General features: G+C 42.2%; 1 protein-coding gene across 4 annotated transcripts in view; it reads left to right on the top strand.

The window, feature by feature from the left end:
* The window catches only part of PLCE1 (phospholipase C epsilon 1), a gene marked incomplete at its 5' end in the record, with an annotated part of 283,990 nt that overhangs the window by 98,748 nt on the left and 159,466 nt on the right, over positions 1-25,776 (top strand). For all 4 annotated transcript variants that reach the window (XR_013967929.1, XM_080823138.1, XM_080823137.1 and 1 more), the window contains one exon: positions 9,946-10,234. Coding sequence is in view for 3 of the 4 variants with exons in the window: in XM_080823138.1 (XP_080679264.1) it covers positions 9,946-10,234 (289 nt within the window). The remainder of the gene's footprint in view (positions 1-9,945; positions 10,235-25,776) is intronic.

The following is a 25,776-nucleotide window of genomic DNA, read 5'->3' as shown; positions in this document are numbered from 1 at the left end:
GTAGAAGAAGGAAATGTAGTGTTGGTTGGTCCAGAAGCAATGACCCCAGGCAGCAAGGGGCAGAAGAGGCCAGGACAAGGTGAGTGGGGATTCAGCTGGCACAGGAAGTAAACAACCCGCCCGTCTGTGTCCGCCTTGGTCCCCTCCACCTGTGTGGACACACAGCAGCCTGGAGCCATAGGACTTCAGGAACTTTCTGTCCCTCACAGCTTCACACGTGCACAGCTTAGCAAGAACACTGCCTCGGAGCCTCGGAGCCAAGGTATCATGGTCTTCAGGATTTGTGAAAGTTTGTTTTTTTTCTTGTAGGGGTTTTGTCCCCATGTGATTCATTAACTGACCGGTTGCTCCTTTGAGCTGCAGGGAGCCTGGTAGTTCAGGCCATTAAATCCCTTCTGTCGGCCTAATTCATGGCCTGACATCCCAAGCCTCACAACATAATCCATTTGTCCTGATTTGATTTTTTCTTTTCAAGAGGCATCCTTGGCAGCCAGGTTTTCTCATTATGATATGATTCATCTGTATGATAATTCCCATTAGAATTAGTATCTCAGACATGATTCATCTTTGGAAATATTCAGCCAGAAGCATCATTTTAGAAAGGCCTGTTCCAGTCACAGCCACAGGGACCTTCTGTGACAGATGCTGCATCATTCAGCTAGTATTTGTCCAGTTTACTCTGCACTGGACTGCAAGCTAGGGGCTTTGGAGAATACCGATACGGCAGGACTTCATCCCTGCCCTCAGGAGCTCCCATTCTAAAAGAAAGGTGACATGGATGTGAGTGTTTATGGGACAGGTAATGTGAGAAGTGCAGTCAGAGATGAAAAGTAACATCTCCTTGAAGTCTTACGGAGGGATTCTCAAACTTTATCAAGAACCAGGGTTGCCTGGAGGGCTTGTGACAACACATTTCAGGGCTCCAGCCCCAGAGTTTTTGATTCAGTAGGCTTGGAGCAGGGCCAAAGAATTTGCCTTTCTAAGAAGTTCCCAGGTGATGACGCTGATCTGGGGACAGTACTTTGGGAACTTGGCTCCAAGTCTTTAGCTATTTCTCTCTGGTCCCCTCTCTCTACTGCCTACAGGGTGCCAAGCAGTGTGCTCTGTGCTGGAGACAACTTGTTAAATAAGACATGGCTCTTTCCCTCTGGGAACTCCCAGTCTGGAAGGGGAGTCAAACAATGACTTCCATACTTCACAGGATGTGCCCCCAGAGAGTTTTGCAGAGGGGTAGTTGGAGCACAGAAACGAAGATGCTCTCTTCTTGCTGGAGCCTGAGGAAGGCTGCGTGGAGGAGGCAAAATCCCAGGGCTAAGTGTGGCTTGAAAGAAATTATGTGGGAGGGCTTGTCCGGCTGTTAAGTTCCTAGATTATCAAATGTCCTGGGGACACCCTCTCACACTCCTTCTTGGATGTTTCCTGCAGTAATAAAGGTTTATCTCACTTCCCATAGAAGCCAGTGGTGGAGCTCTGGTTAATTGGCCCGGCCTTAGCAAAGCCTTTATTTTTGGCTCCCTGGAGCTGTGTTTGGTCAGCGTCTCGTGCATGGTCTGAATATTCTCAGTAGAATGGAATTCTCTGCACAGGCACTTGAATGGAATGTGGAATCCAGGGCAGAGGAAGCGACTGCCTGCTACCAATATCCTACTCTCGGTCCCTGCTGCTCAGGTCTGCAACTTGCTTCGGTCCTCGCCCCTTGAAACAGCCTCACTGTTTTTGTTGACTCTTCAGGAAATTCGGCAGTTCTTTGATCATTCTGTTTCGTTTAGACTTAGACGCACACACCCATCAAGCTTCAGTATTTTCAACCTTCTAAAACACTGCTTTTAGATTCCAGAAGTTAGGAAAAGGACCCATGAGGTCAGTAAAAGGGGTTTCCAAACCACAGCTCCTAACTGCGTTGTTATCCACCCTATTAACTCACAGTTAATACATAGTTCAAATAAATGTGATTATTTGGTTTTCTAGCTCAGGCTACTTAAGAATCACATTGTGGGGAGATAAAGGTGCTATTAAAAGTGCATACACTGACACTAGTGACAAGTGACAATGGTTATTGATGAACACTGATAAGACAGAGGGAAACAGAAGACCCTAACTAGGGGCACCTGGGTGTCTCAGTCAGTGTAGTGTCTGACTCTTGGTTTCTGTTCAGGCACAATCTCAGGGTCGTGGGACAGAGACCTGTATGCAATGGGCTCCACACTCAGCAGGGTGTCTGCTTCCCTCTCCCTGCTGCCCCTCTACCCATCCCACACACTCTCTTCCCTCAAATAAATAAATAAATAAATCCTGTTAAAAAAAAAAATGATGATGTTGAAGACCCTTACTATACACTGTATTAGAAAATAACGATGATCAAAATTAAGGTTAATATGTTCCATCTCCCATTTAAGAAGGCTAGGAAGCTTGGGTTACTGAAAAATAACACTAAGTTAATTGGAGATAATGTCGGCTGACCCCTTTATGTTAAAGAGCATTCATTGAATTAAACTGAATTAGGAGAGTCAATGTATGAATCCATATCCTGTTTTTTTTAAGCCCCAATATTTCCAAATCATCATTTTCTTGAAGAATCAGGATGGAGAATAGATCTGATTAAGCATTCTCAATCAGCAAATGATAATAGAATAATATTATACTATTGGTAAATTTCTCAGAGCAGGCCACCTTTGGTTAGTAGCAATTAGGAGCCTCATTTGGATGTAGCCATTCTGGATACTTTGGAAACATTTCATGCCATTTCTATGTGATTTCCATGTCTGTTATTCAGCAAATGCAAGTGACATTACAATATCACCTGTTCAGATGTATCCAATAGATCCATGACCAAAAAACTGGAGGACTCTAGCCAAGTTCTTGGAGAAGATATAGAATAGAGACATTTATTAATTTAATCAAGAACTTACTGAGAAACTATAATGTCAAGCACTTCTAAACACTAGGGATAGAGCAATGAAAAAAATTAAAATCCTCATGAAGCTGATATTCTAGATGGAGACAGACAATAAACAGAGAAGAAAGGATTGTTACTACAATTATCCTTCTGAAAAGTGATTTGACAACTACAGTATAGGATTCCCTAACTGGGTAGTAGCTCTGGCTGAGAGACGAAGAATCCTTGGTGCTAAGTCCTAGCTGTGTGCACATTGTGTGCACAGAGGTAATACCTCTTCCTTGAGCTGTTCTGCAATTTTAATGAGATCATGGCTCGATGCTCAGTACCTACTTCATTTTAAGCACTCAGTAAATGTTGCAGTGATTACAAGTATTATTTAGTCGATGGACACCTAAGTAACAAGCTTTCTTCTTGTTGAAAGATTCAGAAGATATGCCATCAAATCTAGAAACATAATTTTCCATAACTCTGACCCCAGAAAGATACCTTTTGCAACAGAACAAGTTATGAAATTGACTCCCCTTGACCTGTATCCTTTTTGACCCCAATAGAAGTCAAATTAAGACAAAGCTCTTTGTGCCTATGTAGAGAAAGGACCTTTCCTCCTGGGTGAGCACTATGGATGTAGTGTACTGGCTACTTCATGCCTTTCTGTGCACCAAAGTCTTTGGCTTTCTCTCCATCTCAATTGCCCCAGCTCTCCTCAGTCTTGGATGTTTCTGTTATTTTGTTTTAGTTCTGAACTCCATGTGCCAGTGCTGGTTTCCATAAGGCATCTCTCTTTCTTGAGTCATAAGGTACACAAATGTTTTAAGTGTTGTTTAAGCATTATTTACTTTTCTGTGAATTAAGTTCATAATACCAAGTTAACCTGCTTGATGGTAGTACCTGGCATAATGGGAGTAGTGTACATCCATAAGAAAGATTTACTCACAGTCCACAAATGGGGTTGCTGTTTGCAACATTGATCTATATTAAATCTCTAAGAACTTAGCAATGACCCAATGTAGAAACCTTGACTCCTTTCCTTTTCTCATTCCCAACACTTCAGCAAGTCCTGTAGAACCTATATCCAAAATAAATCTTGACTATATAATAGTCTGCAATTTTTAATCAACTTATTGGACCCACATATTTTTTGACCACCTTCCTAACTAAAATAAAGTTCTTCTTGCTCACCATGGGATACCCAGTAATTGAGCTTGCCACAATGTATGTGCTTAATAAATATAAATCAGTTGTTGAGTTAATGAACAGACACATACATGTTTGGCAAGCTTAGATGCTGTGTTGTGATATGTTGATTTTTATCTCAAAAAAGATATTGGCCCATACAGGGTGGTGGTCTTTCTAGTTATCAGCCCCTTATTATCAAATTAATAGAATGAGATAAAGTTTATGTATTTTTTTACCTTATAATTTAAAACTGTAAATCTCCATATAAAGGAAATGTATTTGGCCATTCATTAGTCATAACTTGCCTATTTTCAGAAGTAGTTTAGGGCGACCATGAAAGGAATTATCATGAATCAAAACAATAATAGCGATGTAAACATCACTTAAACCTTTTGCCAAATAATGATATTTTCTTGAGTCCCGCTGTTTGGGCTTTTGGTGTGACCAATTTACTACAAAGGATAAAGGACTGCGGAGCTGGACAAACCAGATTTCAGTCCTGGCTCAGCCTTTTACTAGCTGGGTGAAGTTGGCTGTATTTCTCCTCCTCTCTAGGCTTACTGTCTCCATCTGCAAAATAAATCAACCTCGCAGGGTTGGTGTGTGGATGCAAGTTAATACTTGTTGCACCCAACACACCATCATTTTGTCAGTTAACTTTTGTAACAAAGCACTCCCAAAATTTAGTGACTTTTCACAATGACCATGTATTTAACTACTGTTTCTGTGAATTTGTGGTTCTCCGAGTCTAGATCAGGAGACTCTACTGGGCTCTCTCATGTATCTATGACGGCAGTTGGACTGGCAATTGGATGATCTAGGATCTCGGATGACCTCACCATGTGTCTGGCTATTAGCAGGCTATCCGCCAGGGTGACAGGAGTGTCTAGGCCATGGTTTCTCATCTTCCAGCAAGCTAATTCTGGCTTCTCCACATGGTAGTTGTTGCAGAGTTCCCAAAAGCAGCAAGAGAGAGCAAGGTCAAATGCACAAGTATTTTTCAAGACTTTGCATGCATCACATTTGCTAAATTCCCATTGGTTAAGCAAATCACAGGCCTGGCCCAGAATCAGTGAAGGAAATAACATATGACCATTTTTACAGTCTACCATAATCAGCATTGTTGCCATCATTATAAAAAACAATATTTGTTGAGTATTAACTAGGTGGCAGGTGCCATTATAATCAATTACATTTATAAAAGCTTATAACCCTTACCTCAACTTTATGAGGCAGATACTATTATAGTCCCATATTGGAAAAAAGGACACGAGGCACAGAATAGCAAAGCAACCTATCCAAGGTCACACAGCTGGGAAGCAGGGGAGCTAGGATTCAAACCAACAGTCCAGAGCCACATTTATAATGACTATTCTATACTACATCCTCTTCCTACTCTATATATGTGGGACTTTCCTTAGTTACTTCTTTTTTTGTAAGTGGATGATCTAATAAGTGTTTGTAGCCTGATTTTAACTTGTTCCCTGAGCATTGCCATATCTATCAGCACTTTATTTATGTTTCAGCCTTCCAACAGCTACCTTATTAAAGCTTACCCAGTATTGGTATGACTGGAACGTTTTGGTCCAGATCTTCGTAGAACCTGTTGATTCTTTTTTTGTTTTTAGTGAAGTGTTAACAATGGTGGGGAAGTTTAGTCTAGAATTCTTCATCTTTTTTCTTCAGAGAAGTTTAAGGACTTGGAAACAAGTGGCTGATGGCAGTTGATTATTTAATACATACATAACATTTACATATGTTGGAGATAAACTGCAATACTCCTTGAGAGCAGAGACCATGACTTTCTCTGTGTCTCCTTGGCAACTAGCAAGGGAAGGTCACCCAGAGGACATGTTGAGGGAGCTCGGTTTATTGTATATAGCTACAGCCATGTTCATATCCTATTAAGGCATGGGTCACACACTTATATACTAAGAGTGACCAGATACTGGGAATAGGTGACCACTAGAGAAGAGTGGGGACTGGTGTCAACTGAAGAACTCATGCCCCAGGCAGCAGGGAAGGGTTTAGCCATTTGACACCACCTGGGAATGGGAATGTTCAGTGTTGCCAGATTGTTCCAGTTTTTAGGAAATGCTGTAACTTCAAATGTGTATGTAAATTTTCCTGATTTTATTTTATTTTTTTAAAGATTTATTTATGTATCTAAGTAACTTTTACATCCCATGTGGGGCACAAATCATGACCCCAAGATCAAGAGCCACATGCTCTACCAACTGAGCCAGCCAGGGGCCCCCACTGTCTTGATTTTAAAACACTATGTGTCCGATCAAACAGGTCTTCTGATAAATCTGACCCATGGCCAGCCAATATGTCACTCCCCTACATGAGGCACTGGTTGGCACATCTCTATTCCATTATACCTGTCCTGAAGGCCCATGGAGGAAGGGGAACCCCAGAACAAGGCAAAGATGAAGCAGTAAGGTAATAAGAGAGGCAGGACTTGAGGAAAGATGATGATTGTCTATTTCAGAGATTTCACAGAGGTCAAGGAAAAGAGAGCATAAGAAAAGGCCACTCGATTCAAGTCAATCATTTGCTACAACACTACGTTCACAGAATGTGTTCTTAAAAAGGAAGGAAGGAAGGATGGAGGGAAGAAGGAGGGAAGAAAGAAAAAGAAATCCATGGTCAAGTAACAGAAATACTCCAAACACTCAGTTAAACAAAATAAAATGGATTTCTTTACTCTGACCTTTTTCATTGTCTTTAATATCCTTTTTTTAAAAGATTTTATTTATTTATTTAACAGAGAGATCACAAGCAGCTGGCAGAGAGGCAGACAGAGAGAGAGGAGGAAGCAGGCTCCCTGCTGAGCAGAGAGCCTGATGTGGGGCTCAATCCCAGGACCCTGGGATCATGACCTGAGCCGAAGGCAGAGGCTCAACCCACCCAGGCGCCTCTGTCTTTAATATCCTAATATGCAAAGTAAATCTTCAAAAGGAGAAGTGGATGCTAAGTGTTTCAGTGATCGAGGAGTCCTTATTTCCTCCAATCCCTCTAGATCTAATGATTTGAGGAAAACATTTATGGGAAGCAGGATGAGGGACTGAATGAGCCATTGGGGATCTCTGAAGGAGTGATGTGGAAACTGGAATGCATAAGGTAATAAGTGAGCAATGGAGCAGCTTGGCGTGTAAAGAAAGTAGGTGATAGGTAAACCCATTAGTAACTAAGAACCATCAGCATATTAATCTTTGTAAAATAAAACCCTTTTAGCATCATTCCTCTAATAAAAATAAATAAACCAAAAAAAGTGAAGGTTTTCCTACCTCTGATGGATTAAACCTCTTTGCCTGACATTCGAGGCTCTCCTTTATCAGGCCAGCTGACCTTTCTGGTTTCCCAGTTATGCCTGACACTCATTCTCTGCTCTAAATACCCTGCTCTGCTCATGGTCCTTAGGGCATTTTCTGTTTTCCAGCCTCTTCACCCTTGCTTACAATGTGATTTGCCTCCCCCAGCTGCTCTGATCAGAGCCGTGCCTGTGTTCCAAGGCACAGCTTAACTCTGCTTTCCTCAGAAGCCCTCTTTAGCCATCAAACCTCACAGTGGATTCTTTTCTCTGAACTTCTAGAGCATTTAAACTTCTTAAGGATTCATTTGAGACTTAGCGTGTTGGACATTGCCTCTATGATTCAGAACTGAAAGAGGAAAGGCATGGCCTGAGCTTTGCAACTCTCAACCCCGGTTTGCCCTTGCAATACGCCCAAATAAGGTAGGATGATATTATCCAGCAGCACATAGGAGCAAGGGTACAAGCCCATCACAGTGAATTTCACAGACTGTGCTTTGTTGTTATACAAGCACCTGCTATTCCTTGGGGATGGAAGAATCCACTCTCTGCTTGCCCAATAGTAATGGGTGTCATTTGAAGACCCAAGTTGAGCACTTTACATGTATGGTCTTGGTGAATCCCACAAAGTCCCTAAGAAGGGGCGTTAGTATCCCCACTTTACAGAAGAGTGAGCTTTCTCTAAGTATTCAAGTCAGCTTGTTCATGTTTATGACCCTCTCTTTAGCTGGTCAAGGCAGAGCCAGCCATACAACCCACATACTTGGCCCCAAGACCTGGGCTCTTTCTGTCCCAGCACAACATCTGCCTGGCCACACTGGCCACAAGAAATTTTTTTTTTTAAGATTTTATTTTTATTTATTTATTTGACAGACAGAGATCACAGGCAGAGAGGCAGGCAGAGAGAGAGAGGAAGTGAAGCAGGCTCCCTGTCGAGCAGAGACCCCAATGTGGGGCTCGATCCCAAGACCCTGGATCATGACCTGAGCTGAAGGCAGAGGCTTTAACCCACTGAGCCACCCAGGTGCCCCTGGCCACAAGAAATTTAATGACAGATAATTAAAGCTCAAAATTCACACTTTTCCTTCAAGTGGCAAGTATCTACCAGTTGGGTATGGAAGGCAGAGTAGAAATCTAGTTAGAGTCAGTGCAAGTTTGAATATCAGAGGTGTTCTAGAAATATTCTAGGGTCTCCTAAGGACCTAGCAGAGCTCAGTAGGTGTCCTCTTGAGAGCCGGGGGTCCTGGTTAAAGTGAGCTTTGGAGTGTGCAGCATCACAGGGACGCATGCACAGCCTGGAGGACACGTGAGAGTCTTTTCTTGCTTGGGTACTCCTTGATGTCATTAGAGGGATTGACCTCCATTTTCATCCTACTGTGAACTCTTTGATTATCTATCTGCCTCCCTTACTAGACTTTGAACTCTCTGCTGGGGAAAAGCTATCTTATTTACCGAGACCTGAGACATAACTGGTATATAAATACAAAATAGCCACTTGTTGATTTGATGAACGAATGACAAGGCAAGGTGCTTAAGGTGGAGACAACACAATAGAGTAAACTTTTATTCTACTATCAGAAAACTAAATTAAGTCATCCATGTTGTATTTCTTCCCTGTTGTTTATATACTATACAGAGGTCTCAGGCTTCCCAGAGACCTTCACAAAACCCAGACCCTCCCTGTAAGACTGTCAAACCTCATAATTTTCAGGCCCCATCTTCTAAATTAGATTGTGCAGCTTTTCAGCACTGGAGGTGTGTGCTGCTCTTTGTGCCTGCCCCCCCCCATCTTTCAGTGCACTGCCTCCTGCAGAGCGGGATCTGTATAAACGCATGCTAACAACTGTATTGGAATTATGGGTGGGAACCGGTCCTAACTGTACTGTCTCCTTGAGATAATTCTTGGTGAATTCAGGTGATAAAGGGGAGAGGAAATCAGGATGGTGACAGAGACAGAGCAAGAAGAATAGGCAGGATCTGTCAACTCATTGGAGGTGGAAGGTGAGACAGGATGAAGAGGCAAAAGGATTCAAACAAAGACTTTACCAAGCGGATGGATTGAAGGATTATGCCCAAGAGGGAAATATAGAACTTCTTCCCCTGACCTTCTCATCCTCGCAGTAGTTTGAGCATGGAGAAAAGATTCCTCATGAATGTCAGGCTCAAGTGTTCCTTGGGGACAGACAGACCTGGGACAGTCAGGCACTCAGGAGAGTCCAAAAGGACAAAAAGGGAAGGTTTGACTTTGTCACTCTGCTAGGGAGGAGGAGGAGACATTTGAGCTGAATATATTTTTGGTTGGAACAACTTGTAAGTGCTCTGTTTGATAGCAGGGTTGTTTGAATGGCCGATTTCATAACTGCACATAGCTTTTCCAAATAAATGGTGTCTGTAGAATGTTCAGGTTAATGCATGAGTCCAGTGCTCAAGAGTGTTTGTGCTTAGAGCAACTGAGCCTTCTTTCTTCATAAGTCATCCTGGCATTTTGTCAACAAACTAATTTGCTTTTCTAAGAAACTAGATTAATACTTCCTGTACTCTGTGCTATTCACAGATCTACAATGCAGTGAGAAGCGGAGAAGAAATAGAAAATACAATTGAATCTCTTCTCCATGTCTTCACAAAGCTCCCAGTCTCCGAGGCAGCCCATGAAAGGATTAGCGTTGGTCCATGCTTAAAACAGTGTGTCCAAGACACCATATGTGAGTACCGGGCCACCCTGCAGAGAACGTCCATATCTCAGTACATCACGGGCTCTCTCCTAGAAGCAACCACATCTTTGGGAGCAAGAAGTGGCCTACTCAGTACTTTTGGAGGATCCACTGGACGAATGATGCTAAAAGGTAATGTCTGAAATGTCACTTTTAACTTTTCATCTTTCAGTGCAGAAAAGAATCTAAGTTAACACTTATACATCTCCTGATGGAAACTTGGGTTTACTTATTGGCGATTTTAAATAAGGGTTGCCACTTTAGTAAACTATAAAAAAAAAATACAGTTCTTTATCAAAATCCTTTAAGGTATAAACATTCCAAATACTAAGTGTTAAGATTTTGACATTTCTTTTTCAAAAGAAATAAATAGTTACGAGACTATCTTTAAAAAAAAAAAAGTATTCAGGGGTTGCTTGGTGGCTCAGTGTGTTAAAGCCTCTGCCTTCAGCTCAGGTCACGATCTCGGGGTCCTGGGATTGAGCCCCACATCGGTCTTTCTGCTCAGCAGGGAGGCTGCTTCCTCTTCTCTCTCTGCCTACTTGTGATTTCTGTCTGTCAAATAAATAAATAAAATCTTTAAAAAAATAAATAAAATTTAAAAAAGTATTCAGACAGAGGTTTTCTCCTAGTGGTAGTCTATGACAGATATCAATTACTGTGATGAGAGGCTTGTGAACAAGTGTGGTCATATGGTCCCAGTGAAAACCAACACTGATATGGAACAGAGTGACATGCAGTTCTTCTTACCACACAGAATCAGTAGGTTCATGTCAACCAGAAAAGCTAAAGGCCATCTTCAATGACTCCCATCTTAAAAAGCAGGATAGTTAGGCATCCCGCTAAAGAATGAAAGCCCATGGAAAATGGGGTCCCTGAGCACCAGAACTTCCCAGCTACTTCCCACGAGTAGCAGAGAGGCAGGTCAGAAATGGCAGTGCACCAAAGAACCTTGGAGAGTTGTGCGCTGCACAGCTGTCACAACCCACTTGGCAGTCTTCCCCGGCAGGAAGCTGCCAGCCAGACAGGGACCATGCAGAGCAATGTTCCACTGCCTGCGGGCTGCCAAGAGCTTGATCTGACATCCGGCCGTTTCTCTCAAGGAGAGCAGCTCTTGTCCCTCCACAGCAAGCCCCAGACCTGGAGCTTGCAGGCAGTGACCTTCCTCCCCACAACACACACCCTGGGCAGGCCCAAGAGGAAGTACACACCTCCCTGGGTACCATGTGGGTACCATGTGAGTACCAAGTTGGTGTTGGTTTGTTTTCTAGAGTCATTTTAACTTTTGCAGCTTGGTGATAAATGATGAGTGAAGGAAAACACAAGGTGTGGGGACACTCATCCAGGAGACCAAAGTGTTTCCTATGTTTATCATTTATTCAGTGTATGTTTTCTGAGTCCCTACTGGATGCTTGGTGCTGGGTGGGGAACAAAACACAGTTCCTGCAGTCATGGAGCTGGTAGGCTCTAGGTGGTAAGCAGTCTCCCCCATGCACAGGACTCAGGATTTCTCTACCCTGTTGTGATTCCTGGTGACTACCAAGCTTCCATTCTCCGCCCATGCTCTTCCTGGGAAGCTGGGCTGAGTTTGGCATGTGGAGTTATTGTTGCTTTAAGGCTTGTGACTCTGAAAACCTCGTCCTATGAGTTTGTCAACTTGTGTTTGTCAGAGACCCCATCCATGCCCAGCCATGTTTAGGTATGTGGGTGATTCTTTTTTTTTTTTTTTAAGATTTTATTTATTTCTTTATTTGAGATAGAGATAGAGAGGGAGAATGAGCAGGGAGGAGGGGTAGAAGGAGAGGGAGAAGCAGGCTCACCACCGAACAGGGAGTCTGATGTGGGGCTCGATCCCAGGACCCTGAGATCATAACCTGAGCCGAAGGCAGACACTTAACCGACTGACCATCCACGTGCCTCAGAGATTCTCATGAAGTGCAAGTCAATTTAGTTGCCTTTAGGTTGTTTATGATCCTAATGAGGAGGCCAGATTTGTGTGCACCAAGTATTTGAAGAATACTTCAGGAAGTTAAGTGCTAAATAATGTGAAAGTGGCTTTAATAGTTCAAAGAGTTTAGAGAGGGAGTTAATGTTCTTTGTGCCAAATGGCCTGGCCCAAAACACAAGACCTCAAACAAACAAACAAAAGTCCATGAAAGCCACTTTCTTTCTTCTCCATTAGTTGCAAAGGGAGGGATCTCTAGGCTCCCTGACCAAGGCAGCTGCCTCCAGTCCTACACAGACCTTTGGGGAGAAAAAAGGAGGCTGCTCGTTAGCATGTCTTTTGCCCTGATAGTAACTTGATCTCAGTTGCTATTTGTACTTCCCTGTTCAGATCATAACTTTTTTTTTTTGAGATTTATTTATTTACTTTAGAGATAGGGGGAAGAAAGGGCAGAGGGAGCAGGTGAGAGAGTCCAAGCAGACTGTGCAGTGAGACTGGAGCCCAGCACCAGGCTCGATCTCACGATCCTGAGATCACAACCTGAGCCGAAGCCAAGAGTCAGACACTTAACTGACTGCACCCCCCACGTGCCCCCAGATCGGAACTTTTTGATCAACATTCCCAGCTCAGAGATTCATTGGACCATCAGCTAATGTGTTATCTTTAAATTGGCAATTTATGCAAGAGTTGGGATATTCTTTAACTTTCTGTTTTGTAGCTCTCTGATGGTTTTTGATATCCCTCTGTAAGTAGCTTCTGCTGAACAATACAGTTAGCTGGCTGGCTTCTGCTCCAGGCTTACTTCTGTAGCTCTGACTTGCTCTCTTGAAAAACTTCTCTGACTTAGGTGCCCTCTCCCATGGGGTCTTCAATGTCTGTATGTGCCATAGTGAACCATATGTTTCCTTAACATGCAGTGGAAGAAAATACATCCCAAAAACCATACAGGTATTCAAATCATAGAATGTTTATAGAATCTATAGGTTCAGCCTATTGACTAGTTGGGTCTTGAACTCTGTTGGCCATATACTCCAGCAAGGGGTCTGGAGGACATGCTGGCGCTGTGACCTGGTTGTCGGCTTCTCTCACTGTTCACTGAGTGTCCTGTGGCATTGAGTTGGCTTTCAGCTCTGTATTGCTAATGAAAATCGCTAGGAAGTATATAGCACAGACTCAGTCCCCATTTTATAAATAACTTGTATTCCAGAAGTTCATTTCTCAGGGACTGTGTGGAACAGAGAATACTTTCCTAGAGACGTAGTATTAAACATTGTGATTTGGTTGACTCTCGTCCTCAAAAACCTCTTTAACCCACCACAGGGTTGAAATCTATATACTCTGGTGGGAAGTGTTTTCTCTTTAGTCTCTTTAAACACTATTATTGGAATACTGAGAATCAACCTCCAAAGAAAAAGCAATACAGATGAGTTAAAAGACACTTCCTGCTTAAGGGAAATAAGTTTAATCAAGGTGAACAGAGTTAAATTGAAACTTTTATGAAGATTTTGAAAAGAACTTCAGGCCATTTTGGAGATTTTAGATGTTGGCATCTTGTTCTCTTGTATGGTTAATCACATTTCAAAACTCATACTGATATAAAAGAATCAGAAAATTATTATCTCAGTAGTCCCCACTCCCCTTTTTTAATGGAGGCTTATAAATGGAGAGAAGAAGGGACAAGAGGCCAGGCAAGGTTTAATTTGTTTTTCCCCCAGCAGGAAAGGGTAAGAAAGAGATTAAAAAAGAATGACTTCTCCCATGAGAGAGGGCATGTTTGAAATAGATTAAAGGGAGTTGGGAAAGGTAGAGAAAAAGACAAGTACTGTTTGATTCCATTTTTTTCAAAGATTTTATTTATTTATTTATTTGACAGAGAGAGACTCAGCAAGTGAGGGAACACACACAGGGGGAGTGGGAGAGGGAGAAGCAGACTGCCCTGTTGAGCAGGGATCCTGATGCGGGGCTCAATCCCAGGGCCCTGGGACCATGACCCAAGCTGAAGGCAGATGCTTAACAACTGAGCCACCCAGGGGCCCCTTGATTCCATTTATATGAGGCACCCAGAACAGTCAGCATCATAGAGACTAAGGGCTGGTGGGGGACAGGGAATGGGGAGTCATTGTTAATGAGTATAGCATTTCCATTTTACAAAATGAAGAGTTCTGTACAACAGTGTGAATGTATCTAATGCCACTGAAATAGACACTTAAAAGTGGTCAAGATGCTACATTTTGAATGTATTTAAACTACCCCCCCCCGCCATAAAAAAAGAATAAAAACTTTTTAGAAGAGGAAGAAGCCATTATGTAGGTCTTTGGTCCCAGATTTATTACAATGTTAGAATCCAGGTTGTGGAAAAAGAAATATGAAAACAGACAGCTCTTCACGTGAACTTCCAAAGGGGGCACAAGTCGGCTGGTGTTGTGGAAGTGGTTGTGATTACAAGACGAGGGTTGGAGCTGCCTGTAGTAGGTGAGAACAGGAAGAGAAAATGTCCAGTCAGTTGTTCAGGAGTAACAAGGCATTCATAAGTCAGGAACTGGGGACTCGGGCTTGATTGGCCAGAGTTCTGCAGCCTTGTTGCTTTACCACAGACCACAGGATTCTGCTGACTCTTTAGTATCTCACTGAGCTTCCACACCTCCGATGGTACAGGTGACTCTAGAAAGACAGCTGGCAATCAGGATACAAACATTCCTGGTTTTCTGCCTTCAGGACCACCGAGGATGGTCTGTCTACAAAGTAGAAAGTTTGCCAAATAACAGGAAACATTTCCTAATACGAAGCATTGATTAGCAAGGGTGTGCCCTGGATTACAAAGGTGTGGTTTCTCAAAATGGGAAATGGAGCATTTACACCATCTAATTCCAGTCTGGGTCCCTTTCTCCCCATCCCCATTTACTTTGCTAGAATCTCAGGATCAACTCCCGATAGCAGTGATGGCCACAAGAATTATCGACATCAATAATCAGGAGGTTTTCTAAGCCCATCGCCTGCTTTTGTTTTCTTTTTTTCCAATGTCCTCTCTACTGAAAATTACAAGACCAAGATAAAATAAAAAGGGAGAGAAAAAAAGTGAGATTGCTGGTATTAATGTAAAACACTGATAGTAAAATTAGAAAAAATCAGTGGTAAGGGAGAGGATTTTTCATTCGAAGGCAGCTAAGTGTTTTCAAATGTGCATATTTTACCAGCCAATATAATAAATTTGGTACATTAAATTCAGTTTTTCCTTTTCAAGCTGTTGCTAAGTAAGTTTATAAATTAAAGGATTAAGTATTTGCATAAAACCAGGACAAAGCTTGTTCATATTTGAATTATGTAGCAGAAAGAACACTCCACTCTTCATGTTAACCAGTTTGAGTGAGTGTATGTATATGTAAAGAATAATTATCTTAAAGGTATGGGTCATATGTAGAGTGTAAATAGAATATTAACATGAAAACAAAAAGTGCCCTACATATTTAATATTCTTATTGAAAGTAGACAGTATTTTGTTTCTGATAGAAAGGTCTAATAAATTTTTCTTTTATTGAAATAAGGATATTCTATTTGTGTATTTTTCTAAAATTAATACCTTCAAGGATAAAAACAAGAAGTTGTAATAAGAACACACACACATATTAGAACTATGTGACTATACCTCATAAATAATTTAGTTTATAAAGGTTGTCTTCGTTGACTTCCTCATAATCAAAACAATTACCCTTTACATGCCTACCCAGCAGTGGAAGGCATATGCATACTTCTAATTCCCAGATTTAAGTTTATTTAAAGAAATCCTCTGACTTATTAGTTTTGTGGGTTTGAAATTGTTTTCTTGGTGGTTAAAAGTATGCTTTATGTAATTTGGGGTATGTTTCTGTACCAGTTAATCAACTAGAAAGTATTTGTTCACTGTGGCCCAGTGCTATGTCACCTCTGGGAAGAATGTAAGGGATTACATCTGGAAATCTTCAACTTGAACAACAGTATTTCTCACTCCAGCGAAAAGTAATATTAGGTTTTAGGTCTACTGAGGTAGCTCTTACTACCCGCCAAGAGATTTATGAAGTGCTGGGCTGCACAAATGTTGGTAGGTTCTGAAGCTCATGGGGTCAGTAAGTCTGGTGGGTAAAGGACAAAACCCTGTGCCTTGGGTCCACAGTAGTCAGGTATCATCCAGGACTGTGACGCTAGGCCTGAGTGTGACCCAGGAATGTGACTCCATGTCTAGGTATGACTTAAACATGCACAGATGTGACCGAGGACTAGGACTCCACTCCCAAATGTAGCCTCAGAGTAAATTACAGCATGTGACCAAGCATGTCACTCCATGGCCAGGTGTACCCGAGGACTCTGTCTCTGCACCCCTGCTTATAACCAGGGGGTGCTTCCAAAGTACCAGAAGAGGGTGAAGTCACATACCTCACATATAACAGGAGACATGATGCTTCTGTCACCAAAATAATTATCTATATTTTGAAGGGGAAGAAGGGTCAGGCAGAGGAATTATTTTTTTGTTTGTTTTTTTTCAAGACAACACCCCCATTTCTGTTATCTCTGACATTTTAAGCTCCTCCATTTGTAAAGAGAAAATTGAGCATAAGGGTGGGTCAAGTTGGGTAGAATTATAGTGGCACTACTTGTTAACATTTTCTTAGTCCTTGCTGGATAGCAGGTATTGCTCTGAGGGCTTTGCCTGTGTAATTGCATTGAAAGCCATGGTCCAATGAAGGAGGTACTACTATTTGCTAATGAGGAGACTGAGGCCCAGAGACATTAAGAATCTCACCCTTGGGTACGAAGGTGGTCAGGAGTGGTGTGAGTGTTTGAATCTAGGCAGCAGGTTGAGTCCATACCACGTTCCAGGTACTGCAGCAAGCCCTCCTTCTGTATTATTTCAGTTAGTCTCATTGTGGGTTGATTTATGGACCCCAAAAGAGATATGTAGAAGTCCTAACCCCTAGTACCTATGAATGTGACCTGATTTGGAAATAAGGTCTTTGCAGATGTAGTCAAGTGAAGATGAGGTCATTTTCAGTGAGAGTGAGCCCCAAACCCAGAAGCTGGCTTACCCTGTTTGAGGAAGAGAAGAGACATAGAAGCAGACCCACTCTGGTGAGTACGTTGTGGTGATGGAGGCAGAGATGGGAGGGGCTCACCCACAAGCCACAGAACGTCAAAGAGTGCCAGCCACCACCAGAAGCTGGGAAGAGGCAAGGGAGGATTCTAACCAGAGTCTTAAAGGAGTCATGGCCCTGCCAACACCTTGATTCTCAATGTCTAGCCTCTACAACTGGGAGAAGATAGATTTCTATTGTTAGCAACCATTTCAATCGTGGTAACTTGTTACAGCAGCACCAGGAAACTAAGAGAGTCCTTTTTTTTTTTAAGATTTTATTTATTTATTTGACAGATAGAGATCACAAGTAGGCAGAGAGGCAGGCAGAGAGAAGGGGAAGCAGGCCCCCTGCCGAGCAGAGAGCCTGATGCAGGGCTCGATCCCAGGACTCTGAGGCAATGACCTGAGCTGAAGGCAGAGGCCCAACCCACTGAGCCACCCAGGTGCCCCTAAGAGAGTCCTTTTGACTCTTTCCTCCTTTGAGGAGGAAATTATTAACACCAGGAAACTGAAGCTCAGACAGGTTAAGTGACTTGCCCAAGGTCACACAGAGAGTAGGTATGTGCAGCCAACCTAGACCAAGCTTCTCCAAGGCTCATGGTCACTGCTATGATGGCAACATGTTTGCAGCTCCCCAGCAGCAATGTCTATCTCCACCTCGTTTTAGTTGTTTGGGGTTTTTTCTAGTCATGAGCCCTGACGCTCATCCTCCTCCCATACACACCTTGCCTGGCACAGGACCAGGCACGGAATAGGTTTTCAGGGGGCTGTATTTCATGATAAGAAGCTTGGATTTTACCTTGTGAGTAATGAAAGACACTGAAGGGTTCTAAGGAAGGATATGATTTGATCAGATTGGGTTTTTAGAAAGACCCATATGGCATAAACCTTCGTGGAATCAAGGAACATGTAGTCATTGCTATTTTATAATACTTAATTGAATGAGATAATTTTATTTTTTTATATTTTTAAAGATCCGATTTATTTATTTGGAAGAGAGTGAGATCACAGAAGGAGAGGGAAAGGCAGAAGCAGACCTGCCACTGAGCACAGAGCCTGGTGTGGGGCTCGATCCCAGGACCCTGGGATCATGACCTGAGATGAAGGCAGGTGCTTAACCCACTGAGCCACCCAGGCGCCCCTGAATGAGATAATTTTAGAACCAAAAAAAGAAAACACTAATTTACACTGTAGGTTGTACAAATGTATAGAACTCATACAAATGAAAATGCAAATACATTCAGGAAGTTTCTGAATTGGCACAAAAGCCATTTTCATCATCTCAGTAAACCATTCTCAGCACCAGGGCCCTGGAATGGCTGCAGGGCTATCTCTGGGGCCTCCCTTACTCCTGTCTGAGCTCCTCTCCCCTCCTTCCAAGGCACCATCTGCCTCTGGGGATCCAGAGCCACCCTGACTATACCAACCCAACCACTCTTCACTCATGGCCCCGTAATAACATAATTGCCTGTTGTTTCTTTAGTGGATCCCAGCGAGGCTTGTGAGCAGAGTGACCTGCTGATGGGTTAAAACAGAGATCTGGAGCGTTACTGATGCATCAACTGAGGCGGACTGGGGACAGGTGGAAGAGCTGAGAGCAACTGGCAGGAGGAATGGGGCACAAGGTGCAAAGGCATGAGACAGAAAGACACACAGTGTGTTCAGGGAAGGACCGAAGCTTGGGAAGTATGAAGGCTGAGCAGAAGGCATGGGGCTGGGGCAGGGAGGAGAAGATAGATCTCCAGGGGACTGTATTTAAAGATAAAGAGCTTGGATTTCACGTTGTAGGTAAGGAGAGAGACACTGAAGGGTACTAATGAAGGGTGTGATTTAATCGAACTGGGTTTTTAGAAAGATCCTTCTGGCTGCAGTAAGGGGTAGGGCTGCAAAGAGTGTCATCTTTTTTTTTTTTTTTTTTTTTTGACAGACAGAGATCACAAGTTGGCAGAGAGGCAGGCAAAGAGAGCGGGGGGTGGGGGGGTGGGGGGGCGGGGGGGGCGGGGGGGCGGTGCGGGTAGGAGGCAGGCTCCATGCTGAGCAGAGAGTCAGATGCAGGGCTGGATCCCAGGACCCTGGGATCATGACCTGAGCCGAAGGCAGAAGCTTTAACCCACTGAGCCACCAAGGCACCCCCAAAGAGTATCATCTTAACCCTGGCATAAGTGTCCAAAATACAGACTCTTGGGCTTCACCCCCAAACCTACTGGATTAGTCTCTGATACTAAAGGTGAGTGTGCTTGGTGTAGAAGATGGATGGAGGGAAAGGGCAATGAGAACCAGAGGCACTTAGAAGGACATTGCTAAGGCACAGTGCCTGGTAGGATGTTGTTGGCACACTTAGCAATTAGTAAAAATTACAAAAGGCCTCCTTCCTCACTCTCTACAGGCTGATACAGCTTCATACCCATGCATTTAAGTTAGGGCACAGCATGCTAGCTGGATTTCAGACCTCTTTTCCACTCAGGTAAGCACTTTTGTGCAGTGCACAGACTGTTCATTCTACCAAAAAGTCTGAATCCTGGGGAAGCAGTAGAGAGGCGCAGGTAAGGGGTAGAATTAATAGAAAGTGGGTATTGGATGGATATAGTATGGATAAAGAGAACTGAGCCTAAGATGACCATTCATGTTATTTTTTTAAAAAAAATCATTTCAAATCCTTCCAATTTGGGGTACCTAGGTAGCTCAGATGGTTGGATGTCTGCCTTCAACTCAGGTCATAATCTCAGGGTTCTGGGATAGAGCCCTATGTCAGACTCCCTGCTGAGCCTCTCTTTCTGCCTCTCCCCCTGATTGTGCTCTCTGCCTCTCTTTCTGTCAAATAAATAAATAAAACCTTGAAAAAAGTTCTTCTAATTGGTTATTAATAGTTAAAAATTATTAGTATTGTTGGATCATATGCCCACTGCCACCCCATCCCCACCATTACTTGAAGAATTCAGGAAGTTAAGGGTTCATTAAAGGCTAATTATTTAGTATAAGAGGCTAAAACCTCTAAAATAGGAAACAAATACATTTTTTATGATTAAAAAAAAAAGTCCTAACCACTGAATTCAGAAAAGTGATTGGTGAGGACAGCAACCCCAGATAGCTACTTGGGATCTCCATATTTGAACTGGTCATGAAAATGTCAGGTCATAGGTACAGAATCTCAAAATGGTCCATGTTCCAGAAATTCATTTGCAAGATAGTTATTTGAAACTCTATACCTAAAGACAAAACAGCAATTAAATTCCAAGCCTTCCCCAAAATAACAAAACTGAACTCCTGAATATTTTAAATGAAAAAGTACTAAAAGATGATTTTTCTATGTTAGTAATTAAATGCCCCCCCCCCACCGAAAACCAAACCAGAACAAAAATTTGTTGTATTTACCCTGAACAGGGTGAGTTTAATTAGAAAACAAAACAAAACAAAACAAAAACAGATGGGTAACCCTGGGGAGTCAAGAAATACATTTAAATTGAAAGGTAAAGAGATAAGTTTGAATACTTCTTAAAGCTGAGGCAGTTACCAACAGAAAAAAAAACTGAAAATATACAACTTGCAGTAATTGGGAAAATGGGCCAAATTCCTCATCTTTCATTGAGGTGATTGAATATATTCTTCTTTCAGGGGAAGGGAATATATAAAGAAATAGGGATGTAAAGCTTTTGTAGTGTAAGGACATAACTGCCCAAGAACAGACACCGAAACCAACAAAAATGGTTACCTCCAAGAAAGGCCTTTTATTTGTCACTTTCCACTCATCTATACTGTTCGAATGTTTATTTCCATGAGCGCATACTACATGGGTCATGTTTTAAAAGAGGCTTTTGGAGCCTATGTGAAGATTCTGATGGATTCAAGCCCCTCGTTTCCAGTACCATTGTTATCAGCTGCCATACAGAAGACCATCTGGGGCTCCCACTCAAATGAGAAGAGAGAGGGGAGGACCAGAGGCTTTGTTGAAGTAAGATGGGGAGAGGGGTTCAGAGTGAATAAGATAAGTATGATTTCGGGCTCTTCTTTGTCCTGATAGGACTGTCAGCCTCTGAGTTGTTTCTTGATTTAAAGAAATGCAGTGTGAGCATCATTCTGTCTTGGGTTTGAGACTTGATTTCAACACCATGTTATCTTGAATAGGTGACTTTCTTTTTTTTTTTTTTTAAGATTTTATTTATTAGAGAGAGAGAGAACATGAGATGGGAGAGGTCAGAGGGAGAAGTAGACTCCCCACTGAGCAGGGAGCCCAATGTGGGACTCGATCCTGGGACTCCAAGATCATGACCTGAGCCGAAGGCAATTGCTTAACCAACTGAGCCACCCATAGGTGACTTTCTTGAGGCTTCAGTGTCGGCAGCCATAAAATGAAAATAAGAGCACAAGTTGTTAGAGTTTTGAAGGATTAAATGAGATAATGCATATAAAGAACTTAGCCTAGCAGCTGGCATCTAATGCTTACCAATAAATGTAATGATGCTGATGCTGAGGATGATGATGGTGATCATGATTGCTGCCACCTTGGAATGCCAGCCCTCCACTGTTCTTAATTCAAGCACTCTGCTCTTAGCTCAGTCACAGATGTGCACAGATGTTTCCACGGCTATGGACCCAGAGCAGTAGCATCTAAAGGGATACTTGAAAGGAGGTATCTACAAGCTGGGGGCTATCCCCACATAGAATCTTCAGTTAGATTTTCCTTAGGACCCATGCAACAGGTCATTTATTCATTCGTTTACTTATTTGACAAATATTTATTTTTTATAATGCTTTTTTTTATTCAGAATTAAAATTTCAGTGAACTTTGCATAAATGCCATTTAAATGTTTTTTTTTAATTTTTTGTTTTTTATTAACATATAATGTATTATTAGCCCCAGGGGTACAGGTATGTAAATCGCCAGGTTTACACACTTCATAGCACTCACCATAGCACATACCCTCCCCAGTGTCCATAACCCAACCACCCTCTCTCTACCCCTCTCCTCCCAGCAACCCTCAGTTTGTTTCCTGAAATTAAGAGTCTCTTATGGTTTGTCTCCCTCCTGATCACATCTTGTTTCATTTTGTCCTTCCCAACCCTCCAAACCCCCACATTGCTTCTCAAATTCTTCATACCAGGGAGATCATATGATAATTGTCTTTGTCTGATTGACTTATTTCACTCAGCATAATACCCTCTAGTTACATCCACGTCATTGCAAAAGGCAAGATTTCATTTCTTTTGATGGCTGGGTAGTATTCCATTGTGTGTGTATATATGTGTATATATATATATATACACACCACATCTTCTTTATCCGTTCATCTGTTGATGGACATTAGATTCTTTCCATAGTTTGGCTATTGTGGACATTGCTGCTATAAACATTTGGGTGCCCGTGCCCCTTCGGATAACTGCATTTTTATCTTTAGGGTAAATACCCAGTAGTGCAATTGTTGGGCCGTAGGGTAGCTCTATTTTCAACTTTTTGAGGAACCTCCATGCTGTTTTCCAGAGTAGCTGCACCGGTTTGCATTCCCACCTACATTGTAGGAGGATTCCCCTTTCTCCATATCCTCTCCAGTATCTGTCATTTCCTGACTTGTTAAAGCCATTCTGACTGGTATGAGGTAGTATCTCACTGTTGTTTTGATTTGTATTTCCTGATGCCGAGTGATGTGGAGCACCTTTTTTTTTTTTTTATTTGACAGACAGAGATCACAAGTAGGCAGAGAGGCAGAGAGAGAGGGAAGCAGGCTCCCTGCTGAGCAGAAAGCCCGATTCGGGGCTCGATCCCAGGACCCTGGGATCATGACCTGAGCCGAAGGCAGAGGCTGTAACCCACTGAGCCACCCAGGCGCCCCTGTGGAGCACTTTTTATTTGACACATATTTATTAAGAATCCACTGTGTTCAAAGCCCTGTGCTAGGTCCTGAGGATAAAACAGTGAATAGATATAGTCTTAACTTTCAAGGAATTCACTTGCTGTTGGAGGAGACGGACAGATAAACATGCAGTTTGCAGTGTAAATGTTATAGTTGAAATAAGCACAGCATACCCTCTTGAGGGAAGTTTGAGGTTTCTAAAACCACTTAAGAGCCTGAAGAAATGTGAAGCCCTATTTCACCAGAGAAAATAAGCCCTCACCTGTATGCTGAAGCTTCTTTTGTTTCTACTTCATTCTTTGTTGGTATCATCTCTCTCCCCTCCAGAGTGGAAAAGATGCAAAGCATTTATACCGGGGATTAGGAGCCATGTCTAAAATCTATGATTTACAGAATTTAGTGTTCAAGTTAAAATTGATATGTTTTTATGAAGATGTATAAAATTGAGATTTTGCAGTAAATGTAACCTTTTGAGTGTTTTTGGATTATTTATTCCTTTAAAGAACAAAGACTAATTTTAAATGAACTACGAAAATTCTTGTTCCTGGGAACAGTTATAGAACATAATGGAATATGCTTATAATTTGTTTATAATAATGTGTGGGTCAGTAGTAAATACTTAAAGGGGAAAAAAAGGAATATCTCAAGATAGTCTGAGTCTTATTTAAACCTCTGTTTGAATTAGGTCTTAAAACCAAGAAATCATAAATTAGTAATACAGTTAAATTAGCTAAGAGGGCATTTAAAGAACTGAATCCCAACAGAAGATATTTTATCATCTTCAAGAAAGTCTAAAATACTTTGCCAGCTAGAAATACATATTTGGTACTTAAAGTCTTTTAACCCTATTTCATCATGGCCACAAACTTTTAATAACATGATTCCTATAATATTAACCCCACAAGCAGTTCTATGAAGGTGTGAACAAATGTATGCTTCAGCCCCTTTGAGGCTTACCCTGTGAATTTCACAGTCACCAGAAACACCCTTGGTAGCATTGGTGGGTAATTTACCTGTGTATATCCAGAGTCATGTTTTTGCATTAAGAAGCAGACTCATCTAAAATCCGTTTCAAACAAATATTTCTATGGGTTATGAGGAACATAGAAGGGAACTGAGAATACACAAAGTTTCAGAGACCTTGGCAACTCACAAGAGCTGGACTTATAAACTACCAAGTTTAGAACCAAAACCTTTACCTGGGGTGATCAGCTAGTAGGGGCAAACCCAGCATGTGATCCCAAGCCGGTCTGATTCCCAAATCCAAGTTCTTAACCACTAGGAAATCATTCAGGTGCTCTCCCATTCAGTCTCTCTTTCTCACTCTCTCCCTCTTTCTCTCTGTGTACGTATGTGTCTAAGTACAACATGGAACCCCTTATTTGAATGCAGGTCCATCTGACTACAAAAATGATCATTTTCCTGCATACCTGCCATCTCCTTGACCTAGAGACAGCTGAGGACTTCAAGGATATCTCAAGCATTCTTTGATATAGGTACTTATAAGGGTAGATGGGGGTCTTCCCAATAGTCAAAGCACAGAATTAACCAAATGAGAGAAGAGACTCCAATTAGCTAATGGGCAAAGCAAATATATTGCTCTCTACCAAAAATCCCACACAGCAACCAACACACAGAAGGGACCCAGAAGATACTTGTTGATTGAATGAATGAACAAATGAACACAAGCACAAAACTCTAGGCTAACACACAGGTATCCGTACTAACACCAGGAAGGAACATTTGAAGCCATCTCCTGCCATCCTCTGAGCATCACCAGCATCAGAAGTTAATTTACCAGCAATGACTGTCCTTCATGCATCATTTACAAAAATCATTTGGGCTGGTCCCAGGCCTGCTCAATGTGCAATAGGAGGTCGTTGGCAGAAGACAGAGTTCTGCCCAGTCAGGAGGTATCATGTGGCCCACAGTGAGGTGGACAGTTATGAAATGATTTCTTGCTGGTGTGTTTCTGTTATTCCCATGTGTTCTCATACCCCTAGGCCAGTTGGCAAGTGGTCCCAATGGTCTGATCTCTGCAAAGTAGGCTCACAGTGTTGTTGAGAAAAGAGAAGAGGAAAAGAAGGAAGGGGGTCACCCCAGCCTCTTCATGAGCCCTGCTTTGGAGGGCCCAGGGCCTCTTTCCTGAGCATAGAGATGAGGACACCTTCACCGTCCAGAAAGAGGCCACTGTTGGTGAAAATTCATTTATTTTATAGATATTTACTAAATACCTATACTGGTAGGTCCCAGGAATAGAGCAGACATTGTCCCTACCCACGTGGAGCTTAAAGACCTATAGGGAATCAAGTATTCACAAAAACAAATGGCAGATTGTAACCTCACACATGCTACAAGGGATTGTGAGACCCTCTTAAAGGCAGATTTGACCTGAGAAGTTAAGACTTTGCTGAGGCAATGATGTTTCAGCTGAGGGCTAAAGGTCCAACATATATAAACTAAGAGAAGAGGGCTTGGAACTGTGTTCTAGACAGAAGCGATTGTATCTGCAAAGGCCCAGTGGCAGAAGAAAGTATGGCAGTCTTGAGATTTGGATGTAAAGTGGTCTGGAGAAGACAGAATGACAAAGGCTAACAGGTCTTGGGTGCTGACTGAGTGCAAGATGTTGTGACAAGTGTTTTTTAAAGAATTACCTAATTTAAAGCCAACATTTTTACATATGAAGAAACTAAGGCACAGAGAGGCAAAACAAATTGCCAGATAATACCAGTTCTTGTTTAGGACCCTTGTCTTTATCCCTAGAAGCAGTGGGAAGCCA

The sequence above is a fragment of the Martes martes genome (assembly GCF_963455335.1).
Source record: "Martes martes genome assembly, chromosome: 14".
In the NCBI taxonomy this organism is placed as follows: domain Eukaryota; kingdom Metazoa; phylum Chordata; class Mammalia; order Carnivora; family Mustelidae; genus Martes; species Martes martes.
The sequence above is the reverse complement of the archived record's forward strand: the minus strand, read 5'-3'. Positions and strand labels throughout refer to the sequence as shown.